Source organism: Melopsittacus undulatus, chromosome Z, assembly GCF_012275295.1.
Source record: "Melopsittacus undulatus isolate bMelUnd1 chromosome Z, bMelUnd1.mat.Z, whole genome shotgun sequence".
Taxonomy (NCBI): Eukaryota; Metazoa; Chordata; class Aves; order Psittaciformes; family Psittaculidae; genus Melopsittacus; species Melopsittacus undulatus.
In genome coordinates this window covers 101913294-101938857 of record NC_047557.1, presented here as the reverse complement: position 1 = coordinate 101938857, position 25564 = coordinate 101913294, and the positions used below count along the sequence as shown (strand labels likewise).

The 25564-nt window shown below is 57.2% G+C and overlaps 5 protein-coding genes across 13 annotated transcripts; 3 read left to right on the top strand and 2 right to left on the bottom strand.

The window, feature by feature from the left end:
* Nucleotides 1-384: 384 nt before the first annotated feature.
* Nucleotides 385-11047, top strand: TERF2 (telomeric repeat binding factor 2). 4 transcript variants are annotated; one of them, XM_031042635.2, is made up of 11 exons: nt 385-625; nt 2334-2429; nt 3194-3324; nt 3612-3698; nt 4337-4483; nt 4864-5226; nt 5260-5369; nt 6042-6272; nt 8597-8682; nt 9327-9379; nt 10131-11047. In XM_031042635.2, the coding sequence occupies exons 1-11, from the start codon at nt 415-417 to the stop codon at nt 10287-10289; spliced, it is 1674 nt and encodes a 557-aa protein (XP_030898495.2). In that variant the 5' UTR covers nt 385-414; the 3' UTR covers nt 10290-11047. The 4 variants fall into 4 exon arrangements, with proteins under 4 accessions (XP_030898495.2, XP_030898493.2, XP_030898494.2 ...); XM_031042633.2 differs by having other exon boundaries at nt 5886-6272; XM_031042634.2 differs by having other exon boundaries at nt 4864-5369.
* Nucleotides 11048-11104: 57 nt separating this feature from the next.
* On the top strand, nt 11105-14474 carry TMED6 (transmembrane p24 trafficking protein 6). 4 transcript variants are annotated; one of them, XM_034072767.1, is made up of 5 exons: nt 11622-11840; nt 11983-12226; nt 13336-13462; nt 13627-13778; nt 13975-14474. In XM_034072767.1, exons 2-5 carry the CDS (start codon nt 12032-12034, stop codon nt 14197-14199), a joined length of 699 nt encoding a protein of 232 aa, XP_033928658.1. In that variant the 5' UTR covers nt 11622-11840; nt 11983-12031; the 3' UTR covers nt 14200-14474. The 4 variants fall into 4 exon arrangements, with proteins under 4 accessions (XP_005141977.3, XP_033928658.1, XP_030898496.2 ...); XM_005141920.4 differs by having other exon boundaries at nt 11105-12226; XM_034072766.1 differs by lacking the exon at nt 11622-11840 and having other exon boundaries at nt 12215-12226; nt 12604-13778.
* A 280-nt stretch (nt 14475-14754) lies between these two features.
* Nucleotides 14755-16107, bottom strand: NIP7 (nucleolar pre-rRNA processing protein NIP7). The gene is made up of 5 exons (XM_034073018.1): nt 16000-16107; nt 15729-15815; nt 15436-15574; nt 15194-15334; nt 14755-15111 (listed from the first exon to the last, which is right to left on the bottom strand). Exons 1-5 carry the CDS (start codon nt 16053-16055, stop codon nt 14992-14994), a joined length of 543 nt encoding a protein of 180 aa, XP_033928909.1. The 5' UTR covers nt 16056-16107; the 3' UTR covers nt 14755-14991.
* A 48-nt stretch (nt 16108-16155) lies between these two features.
* Nucleotides 16156-20702, top strand: LOC106023640 (conserved oligomeric Golgi complex subunit 8). Of its 2 annotated transcripts, none has more exons than XM_034072832.1 (5): nt 16156-16469; nt 16721-16928; nt 17003-17821; nt 18690-18858; nt 20410-20702. In XM_034072832.1, exons 1-5 carry the CDS (start codon nt 16156-16158, stop codon nt 20565-20567), a joined length of 1668 nt encoding a protein of 555 aa, XP_033928723.1. In that variant the 3' UTR covers nt 20568-20702. The 2 variants fall into 2 exon arrangements, with proteins under 2 accessions (XP_033928723.1, XP_033928722.1); XM_034072831.1 differs by lacking the exon at nt 20410-20702 and adding an exon at nt 18978-19199.
* A 410-nt stretch (nt 20703-21112) lies between these two features.
* Nucleotides 21113-24580, bottom strand: VPS4A (vacuolar protein sorting 4 homolog A). Of its 2 annotated transcripts, XM_034072784.1 has the most exons (11): nt 24463-24580; nt 24096-24207; nt 23885-24032; nt 23749-23810; nt 23329-23448; nt 22993-23149; nt 22555-22703; nt 22339-22420; nt 22026-22245; nt 21777-21917; nt 21113-21491 (listed from the first exon to the last, which is right to left on the bottom strand). In XM_034072784.1, the coding sequence occupies exons 1-11, from the start codon at nt 24481-24483 to the stop codon at nt 21390-21392; spliced, it is 1314 nt and encodes a 437-aa protein (XP_033928675.1). In that variant the 5' UTR covers nt 24484-24580; the 3' UTR covers nt 21113-21389. The 2 variants fall into 2 exon arrangements, with proteins under 2 accessions (XP_033928675.1, XP_033928674.1); XM_034072783.1 differs by having other exon boundaries at nt 21369-21917.
* Nucleotides 24581-25564: the final 984 nt, after the last annotated feature.

Below are 25564 nucleotides of genomic sequence, written 5' to 3'. Positions count from 1 at the left end.
TGCTCGCATAAACAGGATTTGATTAACAAACATTATCTCTGTATTATATGGCCATGTCTGTGCTGGCAGCAAGGCCACCGGCCCTGCTCCGGGTGGTGCCAGAGGCTGAGGGGGCGCCTGGGGAAGCTCTTACCCAGGCTCCCATCACTCACAGCAGCACTGCCGTCCTGCTGCACACCTGACCCAGGCAGCGCATCCAGGGCCTCGGGAAACCCGGCTCGTAACCGGAGAACGTCCCGGCCTGGAGCGGAGCCCCGAGCTCCGGTACAACGGGACCGAGCTCCGCCGTGCCTGGAGCTGACACCCCCCATCCGCCAGGGGGCGCCAGCGCGGCCGCGCAGCTGCAGGCGTACCGCGCGGGTGCGTGGCCGCAGTGCATGCCGGTACCAGCGCGGAGCGGCAGGCTGAGGAGGGATGATCCGGCGCCATCGTTCTCTGTCCGGAGCCATGGGCCCGAAGCGGCGGCGGACGCCGCGGCCGGACGCGGGGGGACCGAAGCGGAGAAGGCTCCTCGAGGAGGCCGTGGTCAACGGCCACGTCCTGCAGTTCTACTTCCACCAGGCCGTGGCGGCCTACCGAGCAGGCCGCAACCGCGACTTCCGACAGCTCCGCGACGTCATGCAGGGTGCCCGGGGCTGAGGGGGCCCGGGGGGGGAGCGGGGCCGAACCGCGTGGTACCGGTACCGAACCGCGTGGTACCGATACCGAACCGTGTGGTACCGGTACCGAACCGCGTTGTACCGGTACCGAACCGCGTGGTACCGGTACCGAACGGCGTTGTACCGGTACCGAACCGCGTGGTACCGGTACCGAACCGCGTGGTACCGGTACCGAACCGCGTTGTACCGGTACCGAACCGCGTTGTACCGGTGCCGACCCGCGTGGTACCGGTACTGAACCGCGTGGTACCGGTACCGAACCGCGTGGTACCGGTGCCGAACCGCGTTGTACCGGTACCGAACCGTGTGGTACCGGTACCGAACCGCGTGGTACCGATACCGAACCGTGTGGTACCGATACCGAACCGCGTTGTACCGGTACCGAACCGCGTGGTACCGGTACCGAACCGCGTGGTACCGGTACCGAACCGCGTGGTACCGGTACCGAACCGCGTGGTACCGGTACCGAACCGCGTTGTACCGGTACCGAACCGCGTTGTACCGGTGCCGAACCGCGTGGTACCGGTACTGAACCGCGTGGTACCGGTACCGAACCGCGTGGTACCGGTGCCGAACCGCGTTGTACCGGTACCGAACCGTGTGGTACCGGTACCGAACCGCGTGGTACCGGTACCGAACCGCGTTGTACTGGTACCGAACCGCGTGGTACCGGTACCGAGCCGCGTGGTACCGGTACCGAACCGCGTTGTACCGGTACCGAACCGTGTGGTACCGGTACCGAACCGCGTTGTACCGGTACCGAACTGCGTGGTACGGGTACCGAACTGCGTTGTACCGGTACCGAACAGCGTTGTACCGATACCGAACCCCCTTGTACCGGTACCGAACCGCGTTGTACCGGTACCGAACCGCGTGGTACCGGTACCGAACCGCGTGGTACCGGTACCGAACCGCGTGGTACCGGTACCGAACCGCGTTGTACCGGTGCCGAACCGCGTGGTACCGGTACTGAACCGCGTGGTACCGGTACCGAACCGCGTGGTACCGGTGCCGAACCGCGTTGTACCGGTACCGAACCGTGTGGTACTGGTACCGGTACCGAACCGTGTGGTACCGGTACCGAACGGCGTTGTACCGGTACCGAACCGCGTGGTACCGGTACTGAACCGCGTGGTACCGGTACCGAGCCGCGTGGTACCGGTACCGAGCCGCGTGGTACCGGTACCGAACCGCGTGGTACCGGTACCGAACCGTGTGGTACCGGTACCGAACCGCGTTGTACCGGTACCGAACTGCGTGGTACGGGTACCGAACTGCGTGGTACGGGTACCGAACTGCGTTGTACCGGTACCGAACAGCGTTGTACCGGTACCGAACTGCGTGGTACGGGTACCGAACTGCGTTGTACCGATACCGAACCGCGTTGTACCGGTACCGAACCGCGTTGTACCGGTACCGAACCGCGTGGTACCGGTACCGAACCGCGTTGTAGCGGTACCGAACCGCGTTGTAGCGGTACCGAACCGCGTGGTACCGGTACCGAACCGCGTTGTACGGGTACCGAACCGCGTTGTACCGGTACCGAACCGCGTGGTACGGGTACCGAACCGCGTTGTACCGGTACCGAACCGCGTTGTACCGGTACCGAACCGCGTGGTACCGGTACCAAACCGCGTGGTACCGGTACCGAGTAACACCCCCCTTGTCCCACAGCGCTGCTTGTGCGGCCCCTGGAGAAGGATCACGTCATGGCCCGGAGGCTGCGCCTCATGCAGTTCCTGTCACGGGTGGAGGAAGGCGAGAACCTCGGTGCGTCCCCACACCTCCAGTAACGGCAGGGGGCAGGGAGCCGCGGTGTGGGCCTCAGACCGGTGTCCCTCTGCTCTGTCCCAGGAGCAGCGTCTCTGTGCAGAGCAGGAGCCTGCGCTGAAGCTGTTCAGCTGTAGTGGCTTTTCCCTGAAGGCAAGAGTCTGGAGAGCATGGGTTTTCATGCCTGCATCATGCTGCCATAGCCAGGAGCAGCATCCTAGATCCCAAGCTCCCAGTCTGTCCTATTAGCCAAACAGACACCAACGTTAGTGTACATATCCAGGTTAGATGTAAGGGAGAAGCTCTTTACTGTGAGGGTGCTGAGGCACTGGAATGGGTTGCCCAGAGAAGCGGTGAATGCTCCATATTTGGCAGTGTTCAAGGCCAGGTTGGACAGAGCCTTGAGTGGCATGGTCTAGTGTGCGGTATCCCTGTGGCAGGGGATTGGAACTGGATGATGTTAGGGTCCTTTCCAACCCAAACTATTCCATGATTCTACAGTTCTGTAATCGTGGCTTTGGCTCAGCCTCATTGCTTCTGCAACACTCCCCTGGGTCAGTTATTAATAGGCACATGGTGCTTCTGTAGCTTCCTATGCCTAGGGGTGGATCTCACAGTTTAGGCCCTTGGCAGACAGCCTTCCATTCCTTCTCACCTTCATCCTCAGTAGCTGTAGGATTTGCAGTCAAAGCAAGCCAACAGGTGACTAGGTCTCTGTAAGACGTCTGAACTCCTCACAAACCAGCAGCTCTGGTTTCTTGTAGATTGCACTTTCGATAAAGAGTCGGACCTCACGCCTCTGGAATCAGCAATCGGTGTCCTGGAGCTTATTCAAACAGAGTTCGCTGTGAGTGAGGAGGCAATGGAAACTCTTGAGGAAATGGTGAAGGAAGCTGTAAGTTGTTTTTGAATAAATACTCTGTTTTACAAAGGTCTTCTGTAAATGACAGTGAAAATTGCCTCGGATATAGAATACCATCATTAGGGCTGACTTGTCTGCAAATCTGTATCTTCAGTGCTTGTGCTTCTTCATCAGTTAATGTAGAAGAGTTACTTTGTAAGTTGGTACTAAGCTGTTACCTGTGCTGTGCTTGATGATCATATATGCTTTTCCAGAGTTGATCTACAGGGTATTGTCAGTTTAGTGTCAGCAGAGAAAATGGTTTTTGTTTCCTCCTGTAGGCTGTTATTGTCTGCATCAGAAACAAAGAGTTTGAGAAAGCTGCAGAAATTGTCAAGAGGCATATAGGGAAGGACCCCAAAAGCCAGGTGAGTCTGTGCTGGGATGACAGGTAGCTGCTTGAGCACTGTCTGGTATGTCCTATGGGTTGCTGGGGAGCAGGGGTACCTGGAGGAGTTTCTGGTATGTCTTACAGGGTGGACCCCTAAGGGTGTAAGAGGTTTCCTTGTGAAGCACACCCCTTAGGGATACCCAGACAAGAAAAAAGGGTAATGGTTCCAAAACTGGAATTAAAGAGTCCTCCTTGAGCGATGGACCCTCAGTGCTTTGCATTTCTCAAGCATATCAATCATCTCTGAAGCTCCCTCTGTTACTTGCGTTCTCTCATGTATCTCCGTGGGCCTTCCAGGTATTAGTATTCATCCTTTACCTCAAGGAAAACTCAAGCTCATGTGTAGAGCATGAATTAGTAAGGGTTGGTTCTAAAAACAAGAGTCCCCATTCCTCTTTCTGTAGGCAGTGAAATGTGTTGGGTGCTGGAGCAGAAAGTCAGGATTGCTGAAAGAAGGTGACGGTCCTGTTCCTCTGGCCTTTTCCCAGCCTTGTGTTAGTGTAAAGTAGTTGTGCCTGGAGAATCTCAAATAGGAAGGGGCCAGACCTCACCCAGATCCTAGTTTCTATGTTTATATCCTTATATCTATTCAGAGCATTCTCACCTCTCCTCTAGAAAAAGAAGAAAGAGTTGCTGACTATCATCCAGAGCAAGGACTACAGTCATCCAGCGGTCAGAAGCTTCTCTTACAAGGACTTCCAGTGGAACACATTTCAGTTCCTGCAGGCTTACATGGATGATTCGGAGCCCCTGCTGCAAGCGGTATGTGTCTGCCTTGCTTACCTGGCTTCCCAAAACAGCACAGGGTGCAAATACGGGGGTAACCAATGCTTACTTTGCCAGAAGGCAATGAAATTGGCTTTTACGTGGCTTCTGTATCACTTAATGAGTTTGAGTTTAGGCACCTAATTAATGGTGGATTAAATCCAAAATACCACAAAATCAGTCTATTCCAGAAAGGTTTCTAGAGGTGAATGTGTCTTTCAGTCTGTGTAACAAGTTTTAATTGATAGGCATGAACTCTGTACCTGCTGCTGATTTAGCTGCAGGTGGCAGCTAAAAATGCCTTTGAGAGGAGATGACATTGGGTGGCAGTACAAGAAATCATCTTGTAATGGTTTTGTGCTTTTTCTCTATCCAAGATGTTTAAAAAGACTTCGAGCTCAGAACATGTAAAAAAACCAAGACACCCATCAGTGACTCCTGAGTCTGCAAATGGGCCAAAGGATGATACTCTGGAGCCATCGGGAGGGGCAGAGGGCCCATCAGGAGCTCCAAATCCTCCAGAAATGATGAAAGACCTGGAGGGAGCTCCCAGCCTTGCAGAAAGGGCACAGGACCCCACAGCATCTTCAGATCTTAGGGAAGGAACTAGTGACTTTGCAACAGCGTCTGAGCCTGTGGAAGAGGGTACTGACCCAGAAGCAACTCCTGATCATGTATCAGCAGTGGATGATAACTTGGAAGATGGATCAGAGCCTCTGCAGATACCTAAAGAACTAGCAGCAACTCCAGAACTTCCAGCTGCTGACCCATCTGCAACTCCAGAACTTCCAGCTGCTGACCCAGCTGCAACTCCAGAACTTCCAGCTGCTGTCCCAGCTGCAACTCCACGATCTCCAGGAGTGTCCTCCAGGGACTCGAAAAGGTGAGCAGAGGAATCTGGCCCTGCACTGTGGATAAAGTGTGGCAGCAGTTCTCTTCCAGTCAGTAGTTTCCAGGTAGCTCTTAACATCCCCAGTGCCAGCCACAGCAGGTCTGCCCAAGCAAGCCCCAGAGGTGCTCAGTGTAAGGCTTCTGTCTGGGTCACAGTAAAAGTGTTCTGTCAGTTTGGGTTTTTTTCTGGAGATACTGCAAACCGGGAGGGAGGGCAGTGTGTGCCAGCAGGTTTGCTCTCACAGAGCAGTGTTTGGTGTCCATATGGCTCAACCTTTATTTGAGAATAGTACAAGGGAATGTTCTCTCAATACCTGCTTCCTTGCTGCACCACCTGGTTTAAAAGGAGGGAGGACTGAAGGGCTAGGAATGCCTTCTTCACTAAATTTTATTTGCACCCTGGGGTCAGTTACTGAGGATCACACCCTTGGGGAAAAGCCTGATTTCAGTGAATTGGAGCCACTTTGGTGATATTTCTACAACCTGCTCAGTTCTATTTGTTTTGTAGGGGGCCCTCTGGAACTGTAACCACGTATGGGATTTGTGTTCTGAGAGAAGCTTTCAAGATCCTGTCTGACTCCCGGGATTCTGGTGCACTCTTCACTAAACTGGATGAAACAGACTTTTCTTTCCCCAAGCAACTGTCTCCTTCTGTATCCCACAGAACCAAGAAACAGAAAGAAGCGGACAAACAAGGTTCTGACATCTCACACCCTCCTGAAATTATGCGTAAGACCAGGCAGTTGTACAACGTAAGCATACTGGTCGATAACGAAGAAGGCCAGTGCAGCGAGTTCAGTGAGAGTCCAGACTCTTCCCAGGAGCCAGTTGTATCTTCTGCTTCCAGACCTGTGCAGAAACCGCGTGACCAGCCTGTATCTACCAACAATGACAAGTATGAAGTCCCATCTCGTATATTCTAATACGCACCCAATCTTTTGACTTGCAGCTGACATTGGTGGCATGAACAAAAACCTTTCTCTTGAATTCAAGATGTGTGTATTGACCATCCTTGTCTGCTAGTATATGTGCAGCTGGGCAAAGTAAATACTTTGTCCTTACACTTAACTATTTGGGTAATGGAGAGGAGAAAATTACCCATTTTCCACTGACAGTGGGTTGGGGGTACTGCAGGTAGTACTGGTAGGCAATTCCAGTGTGTGTATCATGGGTAATGTGTGTTTCTCTGCACTTTGGTTAGTGATGGTGACACTGGAAAAAGTTTGTGGGTGCATCTTGTGGTGTGTTTTAAATTCTCCTTTCTACCTCTTCACCTTGCTTAAGATCTCTGGGTTTTTTTTTTTGTTTTGGTTTTTGGGTTTTTTTCTGAGCTGTTTTGTTGGGTTTTTTTTCCCCTGACACCAGTATTGGTTAAGAAACTCCTAGTTGTGACTTTCTCTTTCAGTATGAGTTGTCACTTTCATTCCAGCTGAAATGACTGCAGTAAGATGTGGGACTATGTTAGGTTTCTTTTCCTGTTTATAAGGATTACCCACAGAAGACAGCAAAGTAGGCTTACTGGCAGAAGTTTAAAATTAGCACTGTTAGGAGACTGTAAAGCTATGAGTCTCATGAGTAGCTCCTGTAGGCTGTAACAAGGGTGTAACAAGGGTGTGGCAAAGCTTCTTGCTTAAACGTCTGAGTTGCTCCTCTTCTGTATAGTGAAGTTGCAGAGCAGCCAGCAATAATGATGTTTTGGATTCACAGGAGTGAAACTGGAAGGACTGAGGAGAGCTTGATGTCTTTGGAAAGATAAAACACAACCTCCTTTGTTTTCTGGCTTAAAAATGTCAAGAACATGAAGGTTTGGTTTTGAAGGGCAAGCAGGAAAGACTGTGGTGTTCTGCATTTCTTGGCTGCTTTGGAGGTGCAGCCTTGAAGTGCAGGAGAGTGGCCACAAGTTGAGATGTGCTGCAGTGCAGCTGGCATTGGTGCAAGCACTGGTGAAAACTTGCTGGTGTGCACTGCTCAGGGTTAAGCTGTCAGAGTTGATGCTGGGAAGGGCTTTCTGCCCTGCCATAAGAGTCATGGGGGAAGTTTAGTTGTTAAGTTTCCTGCTCTTCAAGGACTTGAGTGGCAATGCTTTATCTTTTGGTTTGTTTGGGTTTTTTTCTGGTAACATATTGCAGCTGCTGCTGCTGTCCTGGGGTGTCTGGAGTTTATTCTGAGGGTGCTTAGGGAACCATATGAGAATAGGATGATGTTTTGTGAACTCATCCAAGGCCATGCACTGTGCCTGACTGCCATGGGAAGGGGCTGGACACAGATATGAACATGGTGCCTTCCCATCCTGTGCCAGCTAAAGTGAGGGTTCTGCCAGACTGGGAGGGAGCCAAGAATGGGGCTGCTGATGCTGGTGTAGGCAGTTCTTGAGTTTCAAGCCCTGCTGCTGTGGAAGTTGGTTTCCAGTTCACCTGGAAAGTGATTTATTGTCTGTGCTGCTTGCGCGGATGTCCTGTCTTGAAGTCTTTCTGTGTCAGTACTTACGGTAGCAGTGGTGCTGACATCTCTCTGGAAATCTCATTGTATGCATCTCTGCCAGAGGCCGTTTCACGAATGTTTATGTGCAAGAAAGAGATGTTCAACAGTGCAACCTCAAGTAAGAACAGAGATCAGTTATTTCTCAGTGGCTTCAATTATATTGGATGCAATATCTTTGGCTGAACCTTTTGAAGGCTTTTTTTAACAGACTTAATTTAACTTCACAAGTCTGTGCTTGAGGACTGGAAGCAGGTGACAGCACTGAGGCACTTGATCTCACTGAGAGGCCTCTGTAGCTTGGCTGACCTCAGTAGTGCTAGCAGTAAAACAGTAAGAATTAAACGCTTCTTTGGAAATCTAAAGGCTTCTTCCCCAGGTTGTTGGCAAGTCTGTGCCACATACAGAGGCCTGGGAGGTCCAGCTTTGTGTCTGCTGCAAGCACTTCATTGTGTAGTTAATACCCTCTCAGTTGTTTTTGCTAATGCTGTCTACAAAATACAGTACTCCACCTGTATTCAGTACATACAGCACACTGTACCTTCAGATGGACTGCTAAGGATTCATCCCCTTCAGAGGGGACTTGAGGTGGCAGTATGTTTATATATCACTTTATGGGCACTTTTCTCAGCACTGCACCCTCATTACAGGCTTGCTTGCTGTATCCTCTGTGTCCCTACCTTCTCCCCTAAAAACATCCTCCCTAGCCAGCAGCCAAAGTAAATGCTTGACTGCTTTCAGGTCCTTCAGAAGAAAGTGGAACAGCAGAGAGGGGTTGGAAGAAAAAGAGAGCTGGAGTGAGGAGGAGGAGCTTTTCCCAGGTGCTGGTAAGAACAGAGCCCCTCCTGTGGGTGTTAATTGATGCTAATCCTGGCTGTGGGGCTCATTTATGGGTTTCTTGCTGCCTTCTGTGTGACTGAATTTTGAAACCAGAAATCCTAAAATCCAGGAAAATGGATAACTGTCCAGGTCTTTATACATCTGCCTTGAAAAGTGTGCCAAAACCACATTTACCAGTCTCAGAGAAATCATGCTTAGCTTAAAGAAATACAGCTTTTTCCTTGTTCCTACTTTAGTGCCATGAAATAAAGGTTCAGTTTACGTTTTCAGTCAGATCAATTGTCCAGTCCTTTTTGCAGCTAGCTATGTAGCTTAACTAGTGAAAAGGAGTGGATAATGGGTGTCTAATTCCAGCTTCAGTGTACAGTATAGCCACGTCCTGGATGGATGCCCCTGTTCTGGCTAGTTGAAAACAAATCAGATCCTATTGAAAGTTTTCACGTGAAAAAGTGGCTGCAGGGCCACTTCTGGGGCTGCAGAAAAGGGAGGGATGAAGGAGTTTGGTTTGTCTGTCACGGGGTGCTCTCATTGTAGGCTCTGTATTTCAGCAGTTGAACTCAAGGCAGTCTGTCAAGGAAGTTTGTATTTCTTGAGTTAAGGTGAAATGTAATCCTGTTGTCTTGTTTTTCAGCATCATTTGAGACAGCCAGCCATAACAGTACAGTCTTTGGTTCCAAGAAACAGGTAATGTGGAACCCTTAAGTCCTTTCAGCAAAGCCTGAGATCATATGTCTGCAGAGAAGAGCAAACTGCCAGACAATCTGAAATAGACTGGTGGGGGTTGCTGCTCAGACTGCTTCATCAGCAGCCTGCAGTTCACTACAGCAGGGTGAGCTGCTTTCATGCTTTAAATGAGGAGGCTGGGTTGGAAAGTGCTTCCTCAGGCTAGTGCTTGGGCTATCCAGGCTTGATCCAAGTTGTGCAGGCCTTTGCATTCACAGAGGTGTGTGGAGTTTCTCTGTTAAAACAGCCCAGTTTGGTAGCAGGTAAAGCTGTGTGCTGGGCACTGGGTATGTGCATGAAGTCCTTTTTCCTCAATGCATGCAGTTCAGAGCTGGGTTTCCTGAGTTCCCCCTGTGCTGGAGAGGTTCAGCATGTACAGCAGCTGTTGCTTGGGAAGATATCCCACTTTGCTGCTGCGAACTCAGCCTGGCTTGTAGGAGAGCTGCTGGCTCTTGTGCTGCTGTACACCATGTAGGCCTCTGCTGGAGCTGAGCACTTCTGTTTGTAACGGGTACGAGAGCACATCCACAGAGGAGTGATTGGTGTTGTGTGTGCTGTTGACAGGACATCTGTGCCTTTCCTACATGTTACTAGCACAGATGGTAAAGGGGAGCTAACACACACAGAAGGAGTTACCATGTGGTTCTCTGCTAGTGGCACTCTGAAGCTGCACTTTGTACTCACAGGACACTGTGTACGTGCTCTTTTGTAGAAATGGACAGTGGAAGAGAGCGAGTGGATCAAACAAGGTGTGCAGCAGTTTGGAGAAGGGAGATGGAAGGCCATTTGCCAGAAATACCCCTTCCAGAACCGCACAGCAGTGATGATCAAGGATCGCTGGAGGACCATGAAAAAACTGGGAATCATGTAAAGCTGGGAGCCACAGAACCTCCACTGCACAAACCTTTGTCTTTGGAAATACAGACTGGAGCATCACAGCAGGGGAGGCTGCTGTGCCTGTCTCTGATGTGTGTGGGGGGATTCCCTGTGGCTCATGGCTCCTGAGACTGGTGTAGCAGACAAATCATGTGACAGGAACCAAAGAGCCTTGAGCTCTAGCTGCAGGTTTTAGGTTTTGTGCAGGCTTGATAGTATATGCTTAGAAATGGTCTGGATTGGGACTTTCTTCTCCTGACAACTGCAGCCTTTGTAGAATGAATCCCAGCTGAAGTGAGTGAGTTTTGTCTGCTCTCATGCTGTCAAATAGAGAGCTAATCCCCTCAGGTGCTATTTTTCTGTGTTGTCTAAACTGCCTGTCACTTGTTTTATCCATATGTGCTCAATTCTCTGTGGGTGGGAGGCAACATGTAGCCCCACAGCTTATGAGGAGATTGAGACAAATAGGTATCTTTTATTCTTCACATTTCTTTCTGCTTTTAGCAGCAGCAAGCCTGGGAGTGAGAATTTTCCCCTCACAGCTTTGAGACTTAAAAAAAAACATAATTTTGTATCTTAGTATTTAACTGTTGGCCATTCCCATGTTAAAAGTTGGGCCATATCTTACTGACACTGCTTGCTTGTGTGCAATCCCTGCAAGTGTATGGATGCCCAGGGCATTGTGTATCCAGCAGCTGAAGCCAGAGCTTATGTACTGTCTTCCTTAAATAAAGTTTATGTTTTCTTGGCTGGCTTGAGTTGTAAGCGTGAGCTTGTACCATATGGGTGGAAATGTGGCAGTTGGGGCAGGCAGCACGCCATGAACATTGGGCTTCCCCTTTGCCTCCTGAGCTGTTGCATCAGCCGCTGTCTGGAGTGGAACAGTGATGCCCAGAGGTGCTGCATAGGGCAGAAGCTTCTGGACGAGGTTTCTGCTGAAGTCAAAGGCTGAGGAGCTACGGTGGTACTGGCTAAAAGCAGCCTCTCCCAGCAGCATTCCTGCAGGGCTGGGGCTGGGAGAAGCCTGTCTGGGAACACCTGCTTCCCTTCTGTCCTTCAGCAGGAGCTGCTGGACTGAGCCTGCCTCGTCACCTGGCTGTGGCTGTGTGTTTCCCTCCCCTTCTGCTTGTAAAACTCTGTTCCCTGGGGTCAGAGCAGCCCAGGGTGTAGAAGGGACACCCTGCACTTGCAGAGGCTTGATGTGAGCCACGATCTGGACCAGTAATTACTGTTGTGAGGCAATGCCCATTGGTTGTGCCCAGTTGGAGAAGATGGATTCACCCATACTTCCCTTCTCTGCACCAAGCTCTTGCCCTTGATTATACAGGGAACGTGTTGCAGCCAAGGCAGGGAGGAGCCAGGGAGGAAGGACATTCCCCCACAAACCCAATTTAGAGCTATGTGCATTTTCTGGTGGTAAAACACTTTTCCTACTTAATTTTCTTGTTCACAGGACACAGACTGGTGGAGCGGTGGTCAGTGAGGAGCAGGGCTGGCTGGGGACTGTGAGCCTCTTCTCAACAGCCTCTGGAGAGGGTTCAGCTGGGTGAGTTCTAATGTGGATGAATGGGGTAAGCCCCTGCTCTGACCCAAGATCATGTCAAGGGTGCCTCGTTCCCCTGACTCCAGCCCTGGCCCTGCCAAGGTGCCACTCTAAGGCAGTTAATGATTACCCCTGACACCTCCAGTCCCTGCTCCTGCCCTGGTTGGAGGGAGCGTGGAAGGCTGGGAAGCAGGATGCTGCTGCTGGTGTTCCTGGCTCTGCTGGGCTCTGCTGGCTGCCCCACGACTGAACCACTCAGCAGATCCAGCCAGGACCCAGTATTCCATGGGGCAGATCGCTATGACTTTGCAATCATCATTGCTGCCGGCACCATGGAATGCTTCTGGCAGTTTGCAGACCAGAATGGGAACTTCTTCTTCAACTATGAGGTGAGTTGTGCGAGGTGCATCCCAGGAAGCTGTGCAGCTGCTGATGGGGTTAGCGAATGGCTATGCTGGGTTAGTGCAGTGCTCCAGCTCCACAGTCAGTGCTGGCCACTGCCTCCTCCAAGGGCACAGCAGGTCCTGCAGTGGGAATTCCTCCATCACCATGGTCCTACAACCAGGCTTACATGCAGAAGGTCGACTCAGGCTGAACTCCAAATCCACCAGCCCCAGGGTGGAGGGGGTTTGCCTTGCATGGGGAAGGTCCTGAGTTGATACAGGAATGGTTTCAGTCACTTGGATGTTCCACCTCAGGGATTACACTTTTTTTAGGTAATTTCCATCATGAATCACATTTCTTTTTTTAAATACCTGTTTTAAAGGAGCACTGAGAGCTCTGGATGTGGTGACTGAGCATGCAGAGAGCTGCAGGGTGTCCTGGCACTGGGGGGAGCTCTGCAGTTTGCTGGGCTGACTGAAGGCTGCTGCATGGCCCTTGGCTCTCTGAGCTGCAGCTGGAAGGCACACCAAAGGTCTCGGGCACAGCCCTGTGTACTTATGCCCATGTTCTGTTCCCTTCCCAAAGGGAAAACAGCAGCCTTTTATCACCTGTTTACACTAGGCTGGTGGAAGGAGAGCAAGAGCATGGCCATGCCCAGTGCTGACAGCTTCCCCCTGGCTCTGTCCTCAGCAGAGCAGCCCCACAGGAGCATGGCACAGCCCTGAGCCTCAGCACAGCTCCATCTACCACTGCAGCAGTGCCAGGAGCACCCCATCCAGGCAGCAGGGAGATGGGATAGGTATGGGAGAGATATGAGGTGTGTTCAGGAGCCTGCAGCACCATGAGTGGGCACTGGGAGCCTTGCTGTTTATCATCCAGGACTGTGGGGTTTGGGGTTCTTTCACGTGTAGCTGGCAGCTCACTGGAGGCTGTTCCTGGCCCCAGCTCACAGCAATGGAGGGGGCAGCTCCCCACGGACCCCCAAAACAACCCTCAGTAGAGGCTGGACCACACTGGACCCCTGCCCTGCACACGAGGGCTGCTATGGGCTCCTGTCTGTTCCCTGAGCTCAGAATCAGGCCACGAATGCCACTTGGGTGTTTTCTGCCTCCAGGTCCAGCGTACAACAGGGATTGGCAACGACAGGAACATCCTGGTCACAGCAAGCGACCCCAGTGGCTTCCAGCTTGGCACTTCCCAGGATGTGCGGGGACAGATCAATTTCCTCACCAAGGAGAAAGGTCCTTGCTGCCCTGGTCCTGCCCAGGCAGCAGCACTTCCCAGGGGCGTTATGAGTCTGACCACATCTGCCTCCTCAGAGGGGGGATGAGGGTCAAGTGCTGGGGATGGGTTTGCCTGGCAGTGGCTCTTCTGCTCAGGGAACGATTCCCATTTCTCTCCACAGGTTTCTACCAGCTGTGCCTGAACAACCAGCAAAACCAGTTCGGCTTCATGCAGGTGTACCTCAACTTTGGTGTCTACTACGAAGCCTTTGACCCAGACAACAAGCAGCCAGAAGAGCGAAAAGAGATGAATGACACCCTGGAGGCAATTGAGGTGAGTGTGAAGGTGATCACAGTGCTCCAATGCCGAGGAGATGGGCAGGTTCTCTCGAGGGAACCAAGAAGGGTGTTTGCTCTTGGCTGAGCCGCAGCTTTAAGTTAATGCTGAGCATAGGGGAAGCTCCAAGAGCAGCTCTTCCAGCCCCAGGCTCTGCTGCAGCCCAGCTGCTGAGCACCCACATCTCCTGCAGGTCAGCACCCACAAACTGCAGCTCCACATCTTCCACATGTGGCGGTTCTACAACTTTGCCCGGATGCGGAAAACATCAGACTCCTTCCTCCTGGAGTCCAACTACAGCTACGTCAACTGGTGGTCAATGGCTCAGAGCTGCACCATTGTCCTCTCTGGGGTGCTGCAGCTCTACTTCCTGAAGCGCCTCTTCAATGTGCAAGCCTCCAGCAGGCAGAAGTGCTAGTGGTGTCCAAAAGTGTGGGAAGGACCAGTGCCTGCAGTGCTTGGTGACAGTGCTTACAGCTAATTCTGACCTTCAGAGAGAGGGAGGAAAGGCCAGATCCTGCTTTGAGGAAGGAGAGTTCCCCTCCCCTCCCTTGGCTGAAATCACCCCAACAGAAGAAAAGCTCAATACTGGACTTTGTGTGCTAGGTTGGTTTGTTACCTCCCAACCCCTCATTACGGTGTCCTGTAACGTCTTTTCTACCAGGCACTTAATAAAGAACCCCTGGCACCAAATCTGAGGCATGGTAGCAGCCTTCTGTCCATCCTCTGCAAGCCTACATTACAGGCAGCTGCCTGCCCCTTCCTTCTCTCCCCTCAACTCAGTGGTCAGCCTGTCCTCCCAGCCCTAGGCTGTGTGCCTCCCCCAGTCTCTTCTATAGAGCTGCATGTGCAGCTTCTCCCCTCTGGAGAGCCTCATCCCAGTGCACCATGCTGCCTCAGGAAGGCAGCAGCTTGTACCAGAGACAAGGGTTGACTGCCCCCAAGGCCTTGCCCTAGACAACAGGCACTGTACAAAAAGGAATGGGCTTTATTTGAGAGCAGGGGCAAGCCTGGTGCCTGCAGAGCAGCTCCTCACTTAGGCAGCTGCTCCCCCAGAGTATGGGGCTGTATCCTGGTAGCTCCCAGCCCTTTCACACCAGAGCACACCCCAGCAGCAGAGTGGGCTCCCTGTGGCACTGCTGCACTGGCAGTGCAGGACAAGGTCTGTTCCGGCCAGGAACGCTTGTGTCTTTGGAATGCTGCAGTCCTCTTACATGAGGGTGTCCTCGTTCCGTACGTACTCCCCAACATCAGCCTGGTGGAACACCACGATGGCCATGGGATCCACCTTCCGGCACTCCTGTGTGGACTTGGCAGCCACCCCAAAGCCCTAAATGAAGAGGAGATAAGAGTTCACCCCCCAACCCCATACTCCAGCCCTGGGAAGTGTGGGGTCCACACCAGCCACTCACCAGCGGGACGTCAGCCATGGAGTACACCACCACCCCCTGGTACTGAGCTGTGTTCTCTGTGATGCGGCCCAGGCCTGACTTCAGGACGTGGTTGCCATAAAGGAAGGACTGCTCTGATCCCGGCTTCACCCACACCTTGAACTGCAAGAGAGGCACAGGGCAATGAAGGGCTGGTGGTGGCCGGGGCCTGGTGGTGGCCGGGGGCTGCCAGGGGCCGGTGGGTGATGGGAGCTGGTTCCCACCTTGGCATAGGGTGCGAGGAAGTCCAGAGCAGTGACACTGAGCCGGAACTTCTGTGTCTTGGTGAACTTCCCGAAGCAGGTTCCCGGTGCCACGAGGCTGTCCCGGGGGACGCTGGCTGCCACCTTCAGCAGCTTCTCACTGCGGGGATGGGAACGGCGCTGGAGCAGCTCCGGGGCAGCGCCCGGTGCCCGGTGCCTGGTGCCCGGTGCCTGGTGCCCGGTGCCTGGTGCCCGGTGCCTGGTGCCCGGTGCCCGGTGCCTGGTGCCCGGTGCCGGCCCCGGCCTCGCCTCACCTCAGGTAGTAGACGCGGTCGCGGTGCAGCCGGAAGCAGTAGGTGCCATCGGGCCGGTCCACCAGCAGCTGGATGTTCTCACCGATGCTGCGGGGACAGACGCCGTGAGCTCGGACCGGTCCCCCCCGATGCCCCGGTCCCCCCCCCCCGGTGCCCCGTTCCCCCCCCGGTGTCCCCCCCGGTGTCCCGGTCCCCCCCCGGTGCCCGGTCCCCCCCGATGCCCCGTTCCCCCCCCCGGTGCCCCTGCCCCCCCGGTCCCCCGTTCCCTCACTATCGGCTCAGCTTCTCGAACACCGTTCGCGTCTCCGCCTCCGTCAGCGGCCGCATGGCCCGCACCGCACACGCGGGGTCCCACCGGAACCGGAACTGCCGGAACGGGAAGGAGACGTCGGAACGGGAAGTGCCGGACCGGAAGTGGCGCGGCGCGATGGCGGCGGCGGCGGAGGAGGCCCGGTTGCTGGCGTGGCTCCGCGGCCCCGCGGCCCCCGGTGACCCGGAGCTCTCCGCATACGTGTCCGAGCTGGCGGCGCTGGGGCTGGCGGAGCTGGGCCGGGAACCGGCGCGGCTGGCGGCGGAGCGGGCGCGGGTGGGGGCCGAGACCCGGCGCTTGGCCTTCGAGCACTACCGAGCGTTCATCCGGTCCGCAGAGTGCACCGGGAGCGCCGGGCACGGGTTCGGAGGCATCGAGAGCCGGCTCGGCCGCCTGCTGGAGCGGCTGCCTGCGCTGCAGGACGCCTGCCGGTAAGGGACGGGAGCGGGACGGGAGCGGGGCTCGGGGGGACCGGGGCCGTGAGGGCACCGGGGGGATGGAGGGAGGTTGGGACACGGTCTGACGGAGCACTGGGGGCAATGGGGGCTGGGATGGGGGTGAGAAGGAGCTGGTGCTGAGCTGGGAAGGATGGGACCGAGGAGAGGCCATGGAGGGTGTGAGGATCCTGAGGTTTACCTGCTGCAGGGGAGAGCCTTGTGCTGATCACACCCTGATCCCATAGGAACTTCATGCGGGATGCTGAGGAGATCGCCTGCAGCCGGCGCATGAACAGTCTGACCCTGAACCGGCACACGGAGATCCTGGAGATCCTGGAGATCCCGCAGCTCATGGACACCTGTGTCCGCAATGGGTACTACGAGGAGGCTCTGGAGCTCGCTGCCTACGTGCGGAGGCTGGAGAGGAAGCACAGCAGCATTCCTGTGATCCAGGTAGGGTCTGCTCTGCCCCTGCCCTGTGCCACCTGCACCCAGCGCCTGTGTCTGAGGCCTCTGTCCCACCCCAGGGCATTGTGGATGAAGTGCGGCAGTGCACCCAGCTGATGCTGAACCAGCTCATCCAGCAGCTCCGCACCAACATCCAGCTCCCGGCCTGCCTGCGGGTCATCGGCTACCTGCGGCGCATGGACGTGTTCACCGAGGCTGAGCTGCGCATCAAGTTCCTGCAGGCACGGGACGCGTGGCTGCGTTCCATCCAGGCCTCCATCCCCGACGACGACCCCTACTTCCACATCACCAAGACCATCGAAGCCTGTCGCGTCCACCTCTTTGACATCATCACCCAGTATCGTGCCATCTTCTCGGATGAGGAGCCGCTCCTGCCCACCGACGGTCAGGCCCTCAATGAAGGGGCCATTTTCCACAGCTGGGTGCTGCAGAAGGTGTCTGAGTTCCTGCGGACGCTGGAGCGTGACCTGCGGCGAGGGGTGGGCGGCCGCCTGGACTCACTGCTGGGGCAGTGCATGTATTTCGGCCTCTCCTTCAGCCGGGTGGGAGCTGATTTCCGTGGGCAGCTGGGGCCCCTGTTCCAGCACGTGGCTGCCACCGCATTCAGGAAGGCAGTGGAAGAGGCAGTGGAGAAGTTCAAGGAGGAGATGAATTCCTACACGCTCATCTCCACACCGGCTGGGCTGGGTGGCAGCACGGGGGTCCCGGTGCCCATGGCCCAGCCGGGGACACTGCAGCCTCCCATGGTGCTGCTGGACTTCCCACCCCTCGCCTGCTTCCTCAACAGCCTCCTTGTTGCTTTCAATGACCTGCGGCTCTGCTGCCCCATTGCCCTGGCACAGGATATCACCACCTGCCTGGAGGATGCGCTTGGGGAGGTAAGGTGCCAGGGGACAGAGCTGTGCCTTGTCCCAGACTCATCCTGCTCTGAGTATTGGTAGGTTGGAATCATAGACTCATTTAGGTTGGAAAAGACTCTTTTGAAGATCATCAAGTCCAAGTGTTAGCCTGGTACAGCCAAACCCACCACTAAACATGTCCCTGTGTGCCATGTATTCATGTCCTTTAAATACCTGTAGGGATGGTGACTCTACATCTTCCTTGGCAGCCTGTTCCAGTGCTCAACAACCCTTCTGGGAAAGAGATTATTCATAATCTCCAGTCTAAACCTGCCCTGGTGCAGTTTGAGGCTGTTTCCTCTTGTCCCATCCCTTGCTCCTTGGGAGCAGAGCCCAACCCCCTCCTGGTTCCATCCTCCTGGTCCCTCTCCAGGTCCCTCAGCCATTCCCCATCCTACTTGTGCTCTAGGCCCTTCACCAGCTCCATTGCCCTTCTCTGGCCCCTCTCCAGCACCTCAATGTCTCTCTTGTAGTGAGGGGCCCAGGAGAGACCTAGAACTGAACACAGGTTTTGAGGTGCAGCTTCACCAGTGCCCAGTACAGGGGAACAGTCACTCCCCTAGCCCTGCAAGCCATGGTATTGCTGATACAAGCCAGGATGCTCTTGTCCACCTGTGTGCAAACTGGCTCATGTTCAGCTGCTGTTGGCCAACACCCCAGGTTATATCTGTGGGTAGCTTTGCAGTCACTTCTCCCCACAGCCAGGGCATTGCATGGGGTTGTGTCACAAGTGCCAGATGTGGCACTGAGCCCTATGGAACCTCGTACAATTGGGTGGGAGAGGAGTGTTTAGTTTACGCATGGGGTTGTCTGTGGGGGGTATTAACATCTCTGCCTTTCATCCCAGGTAACTAAAACCATCCTGGCCTTCCACCGTGCAGAGGAGGCAGCTTTCAGCGGGCGGGAGCAGGAGCTCTTTGCCCAGTTCTGCACAGCTTTCCTGGATGACCTGCTGCCCTACCTGAACCGATGCCTGCAGGTGCTCTTCCCACCGGCACAGATTGCACAAGCACTGGGTGAGATCCTAGGGTATTGTGTCTTGTGGGGATGGGGGAGCCTGATGCGCTGGTCCTGCCTCTGTGGGGCTTCCCTTTGCCCACAGGCTCCCACCAGCCCCCCCTTTCCCTCTCTTCAGGCGTCCCCCCCCACCCAGCTGCAGCGCTTCGGTCACCTGGGCCGCATCAACGTGGTCCCTGTGAGGGACTCGCTGGCTTTCCTGCTGCCAGCTCCACCAGAGGAGGAGGAGCCTCTGCACCAGAAGGAAGAGGAGGAGGCTGAGTCCCTGCCTGCACCCCTGCCTGCACACGGGCAGGAGGGGTCCCCCGAAGGGGCTCTGCTGCCGATGGCAACAGCAGAGTAGCGGGGCTGGGGCTGGGGGTGAGGCTGTGGGGCTGGGGCTGCCCCGTGTCCCCCCGGCTCCTGCCCGTGTCCCCCCGGCTCCTGCCCGCACCCTGCCGGTGGGGCCGCGCTCCCTGCCCTTCAGTCCTCCCCGCCGCCAGGTGTCGCCGTCTGTGCCCGATGTGCTCCTCGGGGCTGCGCATGGCGGCGGCGGTGGCTCCGGTGCTGCGCGGGGCCGCGCGGGGGGCGCCGCCGGTGCGCGGCGCCGCGGGCTGGGGGCAGCGGGAGCGCTCCCTGTGGCGCGCGCTGCGGCGGCGCGCGCTGGGCGCGCCCTCGCCGCCCTTCGGCGCCCCCTGCCAGGTGGGGGCCCCGGTGCTGCGCGGCCCCGCGGCCGCCGTGCCCCGGGAGCAGCTGGGCGGGCGCGAGCTGCGCGCTCTGGCGGCCGCGCTGACGGCCGCGCTGCGGAGGGGGCCGTGCCTGGGGCTGAGCGCGCCCCAGCTGGGGGTGTCCCTGCGCGTGTTCGCTGCGGAGCTGCCCCCCCCCCTCTGCGCGCAGTACCCGCCCGAGATGCGCCGCGCGCACCGCATCGAGCCCTTCCCGCTGCGCGTGTTCGTCAACCCCGAGCTGCGCGTCCTGGACTCGACCCTCGTCACCGGCCCCGAGGGCTGCGCCAGCGTCCAAGGCTTCTCTGCATACGTACCGCGACACTGGGCCGTCCGTGTGTCGGGTATGCACCGCACAGCCCTGCCTGTACCCCGCAGCCCTGCCTGCTCCCTGCACCTCTGCCTGCTCCCTGCACCCCTGCCTGCTCCCTGCACCCCTGCCTGCACCCCGCAGCTCTGCCTGCTGCATGCACCTCTGTCCGCACCCCTGCCTGCACCCCGCAGCCCTGCCTGCTCCCTGCACCCCTGCCTGCTCCCTGCACCCCTGCCTGCACCCTGCACCCCTGCCTGCACCCCGCAGCCCTGTGTGCACCGCATCGAGCCCTGCCCTCTCCCCGCAGCCCTGCCTGCAGCCCTGCCTGCAGCCCTGCCTGCACCCCGCAGCTCTGCCTGCTGCCCACAGCCCTGCCTGCACCCTGCACAGCCCTGCCCGCTCCCCACACCTCTGCCCGCTCCCCGCAGCCCTGCCTGCTCCCTGCAGCTCTGCCCGCACCCTGCAGCCCTGCCTGCACCCCCGTGGTCTGCCCAGCACCGTGATTTCTCCTGACTGCTGCTCTCTGGTAGCAGGGGTGGACGAGCACGGGGAGCCAGTGAGCTGGGAGGCAAAGGGCTGGGCTGCCCGTGTTGTCCAGCATGAGATGGACCACCTGGATGGCATCCTCTACATCGACCGCATGGACACACGCACCTTCACCAATGTCAACTGGATGGAGCTGATGGACTGACATCCTCGGGCCTCATCCCACTGGAGAAGAGCTGCAGCAGGGCACCGTACCGGACACTGGCCAGGGGGGCAGCACGGCACTGTATGGGCTCCTACTCACCATTACTACAGCCAAAATACACACTGTGAAGCCTCAGCCTGGCTCCTGTCCCTTCCTGCTCCTGTGTTGTGGGTGGGACAGGGGTTCACCCCTCATTGTTCTGACTGCTGTAGTCATCCTATGGGTCTAGGAACCAGCACCACTGCCAGGGCTGTACTGGACAAGGGAGCCCATTTTCCAGGGCTTGTCAGTGGCCTGGGGTGGAGCTGTGGATGGGACAGTTTCAGGGAGAGGGGGAGGCAGGATTCCTTGTGGCTCTTCCCTGGGCTCGGGGCTGCTCTCAGAGGAGGCAGAGCACTACACTCTGCTTGGGAACAGGCAGCAGTTCCCAGCGGCTCCTGCCTGCACATGGCAGTGGCACAGTCAGGGTGTTACTGGGTAGCACTGGGGGGGCCAGGCTGACCCCTGCCAGTGCAGTCAGATCATGGAAGGGGTCAGGCACCACCTGAAGCTTTTGGATTGTTTTATTTTCCTATAAACAAGACAGAACCCAAAGCAGCATTAATTTAAAAAATAAAAAAGAGCAGGAAGAAGAGTGAGGAGCAGCCAGGGTGGGCAGCTATCCCCTAGGCCATGCCCAAATACCCCCCACCCCGCCCCAGGCCATACATCCAGGCCCCACCAGGTGCTGCAGTGCAATTGGGTGAGCAGTGAGCAGAAGATGAACCTGTTTGGCACAGGCAGCAGGGAAGGGGCCACCCCAGCCCCACACCCTACCCCCCCTCAGCCTTCCTGTCCGAAGTCCTCCGTGAACTTCTTCACCTTCAGCAGATCCTCGGTGTTGACGGTGGGACGGGTGGTGGCCAGAGAGCGCAGCATGTCCGACTGTAATACAGGCGGCTGCAAGCTGGCACAGGGTAGGGACCCCCCTCCCGCAGTGCAGGCAGCTCTGCCCACCTGGGATCTGCCATGGGCCACTGTATCCCAAGGGGTTCCCACAAGCGGAAGGACCCCCTAACACACCCCAGCCCTCACCAACCTTTGGCCTGGGGACGACAGACTGGAGGAGGTACAGGGATGTGGCAGGGCCAGGGCTGCAGCACTGCTGGCCTGCACCAGCCTCCATGCACCAGGATGGGTGCCTGGTGCTGCGGCAGTGACCACACTCACCATACAGACCATGGGCTCCATCAGCTTGTCACTGGGCACCTCCATCCAGGTCATCTCAGTGGCTCCCGGGTCGCCAGGCGAGCATGGCATCAGGAGGTCATCCACAAAGGTGCCAGGGTTGGTGCGGGAGGGACCACGGACCTGCAGCAGAGCAGCAGGGTGGGATGGTGGCCACAGCACCAGCACCAGTCATGGGGCTCCCCCACCACCCCAGGACAGACTCCCAGGCCAGGAGCTGTCCCCACTCACCTTCTTGAAGTGTGTGGCCGACTGCACCTTGCGCACAGGCTGCATCAGGGCATCCCGCACAATAATACTGATGTCAGCCCCCGAGTAACCATCGGTCTTGTGGGCCAGCTCCTGGATATTGGCCTCCGTCAGGCTGTGTGGGGTGTTGCCAAGGTGCAGCTTGAACATCTGGGCCCGTGCTGCCTCCTCGGGCAGTGGGATGTAGATGCGCTTCTCAAACCTATGGGCAGTGTAGGCAGGGGGTGAGCCCCACACTGCCAGACCCTGCCTGGGCTGGGGGGCTGGAGCTGGGGGGCTGCCGGGTCCTGCTCACCTTCTCCTGATGGCAGAATCCAGCACCCAGGGGATGTTGGTGGCACCCAGCACCAGGATCCCATCGCTGCTGTTCCCTACACCTGCACAGGAATGCAGCACAGATGGCTCAGTGTGATCCACAATGAACAACGTGTGTGATACAGGAGTCTGGCAGGTTTTCCTGTGCCTGTCTGCCCATCCTGCTCCCTCCTTCCCGTTTTCTCCCCACACACACCCTGCATCTGCACCAGGAATTCCGTCTTGATGCGCCGAGCAGCCTCACTCTCATTCTCATTGCGTGAGCCACACAGGGAGTCCACCTCATCAATGAAGATGATGGAGGGCTTGTGCTGCCTTGCCAGCTCAAAGAGATTCTTCACCAGCCTGGGAACAAAGCAAGGGATGGGGGTCCCCAACAGGAACCCTGTACAGCACCAAAGGCACCCAGCGCCTGTGACAGCCCCAGGTGAGGAGCCCCAACACCCTCCAGCCCACCCTGGGAAGCCCATGCTGGCAACGAGGCAAGCACCATGCTGGGGGGACCATCCCCCATGGAGCTCTGTGAGTGCCTCCCATGGCACCCACTGTCTGCATTAACAGGTCCCCAGTCAAGCTCCGCTGTGGATGCCAGGAGCCAGCCCACAGCAGCCACACCTCCTTCCTTCCAGCTTACTTCTCACTCTCTCCCAGCCACTTGGACATCAGGTCAGAGGATGACACCGAGAAGAAGGTGGAGTTGTTGGCCTCAGTGGCCACAGCCTTGGCCAGGTAGGACTTGCCAGTGCCAGGGGGCCCGAAGAGCAGGATCCCTCGCCAGGGTGTGCGCTTCCCTGCGACAGAGGCCAGTGTCACAGCTCCCCTGTCCCTGCGCAGGCCAGATCCGTGTGGGCTCACAGGGACACACGTTCCTGTGCTTGGGTCACATCCCACCACACGCTTGCTCCAGCAGCTGCCCCATGGCACTTCCTCCATGGGCAAGCAGCAGCCGTGGCCCTGCCGTGCCTCTCACCAGTAAACAAGTGTGGGAACTTGATGGGCAGGATCACAGCCTCCTTCAGGGCTTCCTTGGCTCCTTCCAGGCCGGCCACATCGCTCCACCGCACGTTGGGCTTATCCATCATGATGGCACCTGTGAGAAGGCAGCTCTGCTCATGCAGCTCCACAGACACAGCCCAATGCGCTCCCAACATCTGCCGACAGCCAGGAGAGGCAGAGCCCTCATCCGCCCCTAACCCTGTGCTCCACCAAACCCTTCCACTCACACCGACCCCTCGGCACAGAGGCTGGTTCTGGGGTTACCAGACCCCAGCCCCACACCCCTGGTCCCCAGCCCCACAGCACACCCCCCTCCCCATAGCCACCCCTTGCAGTGCCCTTCAGGACCCCCTGCAGCAGGACCGGACCCACTGCTCCCACCACAGCCCCTCACCCATCAGCTGCTCCTGCAGCATCTTCTTCTCCGGGTTCTCGCCCTCGCTGTCACTGTCGCTCCTGGGGACAGAGGAACCGGGTGAGGATCGGGACCGGCCCCGGTAGGCAGGACAGGACCCATCACCCCCACACACCCCTTGCTGTCCGCCGGGGCCTCCTTCACCGGCTTCTTGCCGTGCTTGTCCTTGCTCCGCAGATAGTCCTTCAGCTTCTCCGCCCGGTCCAGGTACTGCACACACTTGGCTCGGATGCTCTCCTTGGCCTTGTCGCTGTGAGCCTCATCTGCGGGGACAGGAGCATCACCCAGGGCCGCGCTCCCCCCCGGGCCCCGCGGCCCCGGCTCACATTTGATGGCGTGCAGGAAGTACTCCACCGAGTGCTGGTACAGCCGCAGAGCCTCCGCGTAGTTCCGGGCCCGGTCCTCCTCCGTGGCTCTGGTCACCAGGTCAATGGCTTTCTGCGGGGAGCGCAGCGCCGTGAGCCGGGCCCGCACCGGGACCGGGGCCTGCCCGCACCGGGACCGGAGCCTGCCCGCACCGGGACCGGGGCCTGCCCGCACCGGGACCGGGGCCTGCCCGCACCGGGACCGGGGCCTGCGCGCACCGGGACCGGGGCCTGCGCGCACCGGAGGCTCCGTCCGCACCCCCCGGCAGGGTGAGGCCGCCCCCGGTGAGGGCTCCGGGCGCATGCGCAGTACGGGCAGTGCCGGTACCTGCAGCGTGGACGATGTCATCTCATCGCCGGTGTCGCCGCTGCAGGCGCGGCCCGGCCGGCAGCGGAGCGGGTACCGGGGGGGGACAGAGCGACTGCGGCGGAGCGCGACAGCGCCCCCTGCCGGCGGCCTCCGGACCCGCGGGGCGGGGCCTCACCCGCCCCTCCCACGTTAAACCACGCCCCAAGTCCTCCGCTCCGCCCCCGGTCCGGGGAGCGCGCATGCGCACAGGCAGGGTCCAGTATCCCACTGGAGCAGCTGCTCCAAACCCAGTGTCCAAACTGGGCTTGAGCACTGCCAGGGATGGGGCAGCCACAGCTTCTCTGGGCACCCTGTGCCAGCGCCTCAGCACCCTCACAGGGAACAGCTTCTGCCTTAGATCCAACCTGAACTGCCCCTGGTTCAGTTTGAACCTGTTACCCCTTGTCCTATCACTACAGTCCCTAATGAACAGTCCCTCTCCAGCATCCCTGTAGGCCCCTTCAGACACTGGAAGCTGCTCTGAGGTCTCCACGCAGCTTCTCTTCTCCAGGCTGAACAGCCCCAACTTTCTCAGCCTGTCTCCATACAGGAGCTGCTCCAGTCCCTGATCATCCTCGTGGCCTCCTCTGGACTTGTTCCAACAGTTCCATGTCCTTTTTATGTTGAGGACACCAGAACTGCACACAATGCTCCAGGTGAGGTCTCACAAGAGCAGAGCAGAGGGGCAGGATCACCTCCTTTGACCTGCTGGTCACGCTCCTTTTGATGCAGCCGAGGATACAGTTGCTTTCTGGGCTGTAAGCACACACTGCCAGCTCATGTTCATTTTGTCATTGACCAACACCCCCAAGTCCTTCTCCTCAGGGCTGCTGTGAATCTCTTCTCTGCCCAACCTGTAGCTGTGCCTGGGATTGCTCTGACCCAGGTGTAGGACCTTGCACTTGGCATGGTTAAACTTCATGAGGTTGGCATCAGCCCACCTCACAAGTGTGTCAGGGTCACCCTGAATCCCATCTCCTCCTTTCAGTGTGTTGACCACAACACATGGATGCACAAAGGCACATGTGTGCACTCCCAGCACGTGCTTGCACCTACAGACACCCCTACATGGATACACATC